The sequence below is a fragment of the Pygocentrus nattereri genome, chromosome 7 (genome assembly GCF_015220715.1).
Source record: "Pygocentrus nattereri isolate fPygNat1 chromosome 7, fPygNat1.pri, whole genome shotgun sequence".
Classification (NCBI taxonomy): Eukaryota; Metazoa; Chordata; class Actinopteri; order Characiformes; family Serrasalmidae; genus Pygocentrus; species Pygocentrus nattereri.
In genome coordinates, this window is record NC_051217.1 from 46,802,968 (window position 1) to 46,810,467 (window position 7,500).

The 7,500-nt window shown below is 45.2% G+C and overlaps 1 protein-coding gene across 1 annotated transcript in view; it reads right to left on the reverse strand.

The window, feature by feature from the left end:
• Nucleotides 1-3,434: 3,434 nt before the first annotated feature.
• Nucleotides 3,435-7,500, reverse strand: part of slc30a4 (solute carrier family 30 member 4) — a 28,596-nt gene continuing 24,530 nt past the window's right edge. Inside the window, exon 8 of the mRNA XM_037540164.1 lies at nucleotides 3,435-6,102. Coding sequence (XP_037396061.1) covers nucleotides 5,951-6,102 — 152 coding nt within the window. The 3' untranslated portion in view covers nucleotides 3,435-5,950. The remainder of the gene's footprint in view (nucleotides 6,103-7,500) is intronic.

The window sequence follows — 7,500 nt, forward strand, 5'->3', positions numbered from 1 at the left end:
TGTTAGAAAGCAAAAGAGTTAAATTCTTGACATTCTTGGCCAACAGAAAGTGATCTAATCAGGATTGTTTCCTCTGTGGTATCCAGGTAGATACAGCCAAGCAGGCTCTCCCATTTGTTAGGACTTTAGGAGCTGGACTGAAGGCCTTACATGATAAATGAACAATCAACATAATTAGGAAGTGAAAGAGGAACCAGCATTTTGATTTACAATGGGGAGGTGAAAAAAGTGGAAGTTCTGCGTCACTGACTGTGAATATGAACCGTGGTCTGAGCAGTGTTCTGGTTAGTTGTTAGGAATTTAAAACACCGGTGGCAGCTCTATCAGATATATGATGATAGTGGACTTCAGGGAGCAAGAGAGAGTGCACACCTCCATCACCATCAATGGAGCCACGGTAGAGAAGGTCAGCAGCTTCAAGTTCCTCTGTGTTCACATCTCAGAGGAACTGACATGGACCAAACACACCACACAGGTGGTAAAGAAGGCACAACAGCACCTCTTCCACCTGAAGAGGTTTGGCATGAACCCCCTGCATCCTCAGAACATTCTACACATGTACTGTGGAGAGCGTTCTAACAGCTCCATCACCTCCTGGTCTGGAAAGTGCACTGCCATTGAGCAGAAAGCTCTGCAAAGGGTAGTGCAGACAGCCCAGGACATCACCGGGGTCCAGCTCCCAAACCTCCTGGATTTATAGACCAGCTGCTGCCTGAGGAAGACCAGGAGGATTCTGAAGGACTCCACCCACCCAAGCCACTGTCTGTTCTCACAGCTGCCGAGCAGGAGGAGGTACAGAAGCATAAAGTCCAGAACCGACCGGTTCAGAGACGGTTTCTTCTCTCCGGGCCGTCAGGCTGCTGAACAGCCAGTAGTGCTGGGTTATCGGTCTACAGGCCTGTCACTGCACCTCAGAGTCACCATCATGATGATCCCCATGGACAAACCAGATCTAATCCACACCAACAGACTCACACTGGTCTCACCACACCTTCTATATGTGCAAGCTATTCTAGACGTTTCTGACATTTAAATTGAAGGCTCGGTTATAATAGCCGCAGTTCGCAACTCATAGAAAAATCTAACGTCTACTTACATTGGGTTGATTTTTGACTTAAGGTGTTGACGGATCTCAGCGCAGTGTGAAGCAGCTAGCTGGAAAGATGGAAGTTACACACGAGGTTAATGCGGACGGGTATCGAGAACCAGTACTAAATCGGTACCAGCTCCGGACTGGTCAGCAACGACATATCAGTAAGTTCCTTGGAATATGGTGCTGTTATCTGTACTCATGTGAGGTTAATTAATTCTACGTAGCTGGTATTATCAGATGGTTGGTGCTAGATTGGACTAGGTTGGATCAGCGGGACGGCCACGTTGCTCCATGTACAGACTACCTTAACCATTTCCAATGTCAAGCGTCATTCTGTGCTTCAGTCATGGCTCAAAGGGTGAGATGCTCAAAGGTTTAGGCTCACTTTACTAAACGCAACGTACTGTGACGTTCGGATTGTATCCGAGATACTCGGTGAGTCACGGGTTTGAACTATTGTACAAATCAGCACATGCAGAATGATCAGCCTGCTGTAGGTAGGGGCTGAAAACAGAGGACCCTGCTATGATTTTTCACCCCCACCCATTCAGGCTCTTCAACCTAAAGATCACGGTAAGGAAGATGGTGCTGGAGTTACATGCAGACGCTGCATTTAAGGCGGAACTTCAAGCTTCAGCTTTTAAACCTGCTGGTAGGACAGTTTGATAGTCTAAATGTCTTTATCAGAAAATATTTCCAGCATTAGAAGAATAATGTGGATATCCCGAGAACCCAAACGCGTAGCGACATGAAGCCTGAGCGTGAGCCGTCCCGATAACCACGGTAAATAATTCTGCATTGATTATGCTTGTTAATGATTTCAGCTGTAGACAGATAACCAGACCCATCCCTACAGGTTAATGAAGCCGCAGCGCTGTACAGGAGCCAAAGGAAACCAAATAAAAAGTTAATAAATCTTTTTGTCGCTCAAATTTGAAGGCTGGCAGAGCAACATCACTTCATGAGCTCCAGTTAGAACCAAATGGGGCAGTGCATTAATGTTTGCCTATTAACCTACCAAAGTCTTTCATCATTAAGATTAGTGCACAGTACAGAGCTCACAGGGCCGGGTACCCAAACCCAGATTAAACCTAAGCCTAAACTAAAGACAACTCATCATTAGCACTGCTAAAAGCCCAGGTTTGATCCATGTCTGCTGGGTTAATCCATGCTGGGATAGTACTGATCTGGTACACCTGGTTTGATTCCAGGTGTGTTCCAGAGCAATCCGCCTCATGCCCGGCTGCTCCAGGTGGGATAGATCTGAGCCGCCTCGGGGCAAAACTGCTGTGTGTAAATGGAAAACAGTGTAGACGGAGGGTGGAGCTGGTGGAGCTGCTATCCTGTAAGTGCTGAGGGAGAGTAAACAAAGGCAGCTCCACAGTAACACCACCATCTGATGGACTCGTTCCAGATAAAGTATTAAAGTTTCAGTGTGACGTGGAAAAAACAACAGAGCAGCTGTGCTGACAAAACTTTGTTTTCCTCTCATTTTGCGCTGCTTAATGTGTAAAAGGATTTCCATCAATTTGTCAATAGTTCCCAGTGGTGGTGATAGGAACCAGACGTCCCCCTCTAAAAGCTCCTCACAGTGGAGGTGATGGGAACCAGGCGTCCCTCTAAAAGCTCCTCACAGTGGAGGTGATGGGAACCAGGCGTCCCTCTAAAAGCTCCTCACAGTGGTGGTGATGGGAACCAGATGTCCCTCTAAAAGCTCCTACAGAAAGTTCCTACATGAACTGGTTCTGAATTCACTGCCTGATGACTGAGACGCTGTTTTATGAGAGTTTAGAGAACTTCAACTCCATTCATGGTGGAGGGAGACATGCAGGGCGCTGTGCGGCAAAATAGTCCCCAAAGAAAACTCATTATTCCAGATTTTCCACTGTTTTCCATCATCAACATTCCATATAAGCTCAGAAGACTCGTGTAGGTTCTCTGGTGGTTCTGGATGGTAAATAAAGTGTCTATATCTGTGTTGTAGTCATGGCGACGCCTGGTTCCCATCACCACCACTGTAAAGACGTCTGAACCGTTTCACACCAAACCCTCTGAACCTCTCTGACTACACCTCACACACTGGATTATGGGGAATTTTTAAATTATTTGGTGGAATTTCCTTTTAGCAGTGCTCGGTTCTCATTAAACTCTGAGCCTATAGGCATCAAACAGGCCTGTCTACATTTTATGGTTGAAACCTTTTGACAAACAAGTGAAGTGAAACTGAAAGACAGCAGTAACTGTTTCACCAGAGAGGAGTTAACCGCCCTCCTTCACATCTGCAGACTCAATGCAGCTGGCGCCATCCAGTGGTGAAATGAGGTACATACAAAACTCAAGCTTTAATGTGCAGGCCTTTAAAACAGGTTTATTTCAAGTTATCAGGAGCTTAACTCAGAGTGCAGATCGTTCCGAGCCCACTCCAAACGCTCCTCAACACCAACACTGCAAAAATGAGGAATTCATTACTGTTCAAGTTAGGAGAATGTGCAAAATATCAGAACTTAATTACAAAATTAAAGTTAAAACAACAAAATACAAAAAATATAGTTGAGTTATGTGTGATACGCAAACAAACATCAAATCTGCAACTAAACTTTTTTTTCTGAAAAGTAAACATCAAATAAAATTAAGTGATTAAAAAGGCATTGATTGGAGTCGAGTCTGGCGAACGTGACAATCTGTTGGTACCACAAAGTTTTCTCGCACAGCGGTTTTCCGGAAAAGGCACGTGCACCCTCCCTCCAAACTTCTTTTGCATTGTGGTTCTCGGTGCTTCCCGCTGAGCTGAGGTTTATGTGGCACGGAGAGAAACGCAGCGGAAGGCAGGATTTTTACAGCGGTCCGATTGTCACTTGCATGTTTTAACAATTCGGTCAGCATTTGCAACGTGTCAGTTGAAAGAGAAAGCAGGTTGAGCTTGTGGTGGCTTGGAGACTGATGACCACATCCTGGTAGCCAAGCACCAGACCAACTTAGTCTAGAGCCAAACTAATCTAGACTAGAGCTAGACTAGCTTCATTACCCAAGACTGGCTTAGACTAGAGCCAGTCTAGCTCCATTGGCCTAGACTAGAGCCAGTCTAGCTCCATTGGCCTAGACTAGAGCCAGTCTAGCTCCATTGGCCTAGACTAGAGCCAGTCTAGCTCCTTTGGCCTAGACTAGAGCCAGTCTAGCTCCATTGGCCTAGACTAGAGCCAGTCTAGCTCCATTGGCCTAGACTAGAGCCAGTCTAGCTCCATTGGCCTAGACTAGAGCCAGTCTAGCTCCATTGGCCTAGACTAGAGCCAGTCTAGCTCCTTTGGCCTAGACTAGAGCCAGTCTAGCTCCATTGGCCTAGACTAGAGCCAGTCTAGCTCCATTGGCCTAGACTAGAGCCAGTCTAGCTCCATTGGCCTAGACTAGAGCCAGTCTAGCTCCATTGGCCTAGACTAGAGCCAGTCTAGCTCCATTGGCCTAGACTAGAGCCAGACGAGCTCCATTGGCCTAGACTAGAGCCAGACGAGCTTAATTGGCCAGGAGCATATCTTGCTTATCCTAGAATCAGACGATGTCTGTTAGTCTAGAGCCAGACGACCTTACCCCAGAGTTAGGCCAGGCTAAACTAGAGCCAGCTTTGGCAAACTACAGTTTATCCTAGACCAAAACTAGTTTATACTAGAGGCAGACTAGCACAGGCTATAGCCAGAATAGCCCTGAGCCAGGCTACATTTGCTGAGCCAGACTGGCTTCATTAGCCAGAAATCAATCAGCTTGGCCTTGAATCAGACTGGCTTTGGTAGGCTACAGCTAGACTGGCTTAGTCTAGAGCAAGACTAGGTTAATGTGGAGCCAGAGCAGCTGTAGTTTAGTGCAGTGCTTCCCCTGAGGGATGTTTCACAAAGCGAGATCTCAGTTTAGCTGCACTCCTTAAGCCCAGAATGAGGACTGTCCCACCGGAATTGTTCCTCAGCTACTGCTCCTTCCTATTAGACAGGCTTGACTTTCAACTCATCCCCTTCCAGAATACAAGCCTTCATTATTCCCTTTACTGAGTACCCACTTTAAATTAGTGAGTATCTACTGCTATTTCATCAGTATCTGCTATTAAACTAATGCGTAAGAACTGAAGTGGACCAAACTCAGACCTTGATAAAGGGTTCGTTTAAAGGGTTATCCGGCTAACTGGGTTTTCCTGGCTCAGCACACCTGATTTAACCTTCAACACGACGGTCATGACTTCTCTGAATCAGATGTGTTAAAGCAGGGAAAACAGTGAAGCGAGCACTTATATGGACCTTAAGCAACATTTCACAGAGCAGGATTTTACAGTTAGCTGAATCACTGAAGCTTAAAGCCACGAAGCGACAGCCATCACTTTGAGCTTAAACTATCCAGTCAGTATAACACTAAGTGTAAACCAAATCCAGGCTCTCTGAGACAGGCTGGAGAGGAGTGGACCAGGAGCTTCAGGGGAGCCCAGTTTGGCTTGGTGGGTTAACATCTCCATCAGATCACAGCTGATTTAGTAAACTCTTGTGCTTGTGAAGGATGAGCTGGAAAGACTCAACATCTCATCCCAGAAGATTATCAAAAATAAAATTAAACCACACAATGTGGTCCAAACAAACAAAAAAGTGGCCATTCCACTCTTTACAGAACAGTATGGAAGATTTCTTTATCAAAAGTGAGTTAAGTTCACCCTGGAGTTAGGAAACAGCTGGACGTCGGGCATTGGTTAAAATTCCATTTTGGCTGGACAGTCACTCCGCTGCCTTTGGCTTGGGCTCTGTGGTTGCATAGCAACACATCTACTGTCACAGTAGCGACGTGAAGTTGATGCTTGGTGCGTGAGTGTGTGTGTAAGCGTGTGTGAATTCAGGCACTCAGTAGGCAGTTGGAGCAGGTGTGTGGCGCCCCCTGCCTGCGGCTCTGCAGCTGCACAGTGCAGTGAGACACACCGTATGACCTCATCAAGACATGACGAACTTTCACCTGCACCTCCTCCCACATCCCCACACTGCCCGGTGCTGGAGAGAAAAAAAAAATATCACTTAATCCAAAAACACTCTGGCCACTTTATTAGAAACACTTACCTTGTGCTTCTGCTCTCCTAGCCTAGGGCCTGGCTACTTTTGTTAGTCTAGAGGAGAGGTCACTAAAAGGCGGACCGCAGTCCGAGTCTGGACCCAGATGCCGTCCTATACGGACCTGAACCTACAACCGATAAACTATGGAGAATTTAATTTTGACGGGGTGGTCCTGTTTTAATCGGCGTCATTTTTCTAGCCTTTACTGTACCAGTTTAGCGTCCGGGAGACTCACAGACCAATCACGTGCGCTGTAAATGCCACATGACGCTACTCGGCCAATCAGATCTGTGCATTACGATGAGCTCTGAGACTCGAGTGAGTGACGCCACACAGGGGAGGGACGAGGAGAGAAACAGCAGTCAGAGAAGAAAGTGAGTCAGAGGGAAGTTATTCCACATGACGTGATCTAAAAAGAGGAAACTGACAGTAAATGTTGTTGAAATCTGACCGAACTGGACTTTATTTGACCTGATGTTCAGTAAATGTTGTTGAAATCTGACCAAACTGGACTTTATTTGACCTGATGTTCAGTAAATGTTGTTGAAATCTGACCGAACTGGACTTTATTTGATCTGATGTTCAGTAAATGTTGTTGAAATCTGAGCGAACTGGACTTTATTTGATCTGATGTTCAGTAAATGTTGTTGAAATCTGAGCGAACTGGACTTTATTTGATCTGATATTCAGTAAATGTTGTTGAAATCTGAGCGAACTGGACTTTATTTGATCTGATGTTCAGTAAATGTTGTTGAAATCTGAGCGAACTGGACTTTGTTTGATCTGATGTTCAGTAAATGATGTTGAAATCTGAGCGAACTGGACTTTATTTGATCTGATGTTCAGTAAATGTTGTTGAAATCTGAGCGAACTGGACTTTATTTGATCTGATGTTCAGTAAATGTTGTTGAAATCTGAGCGAACTGGACTTTATTTGATCTGATGTTCAGTAAATGTTGTTGAAATCTGAGCGAACTGGACTTTATTTGATCTGATGTTCAGTAAATGTTGTTGAAATCTGAGCGAACTGGACTTTATTTGATCTGATGTTCAGTAAATGTTGTTGAAATCTGAGCGAACTGGACTTTATTTGATCTGATGTTCAGTAAACGTCGTTGAAATCTGACCGAACTGGACTTTATTTGATCTGGTGTTCAGTAAACGTCGTTGAAATCTGACCGAACTGGACTTTATTTGATCTGATGTTCAGTAAACGTCGTTGAAATCTGACCGAACTGGACTTTATTTGATCTGATGTTCAGTAAACGTCGTTGAAATCTGACCGAACTGGACTTTATTTGATCTGATGTTCAGTAAACGTCGTTGAAATCTGACCGA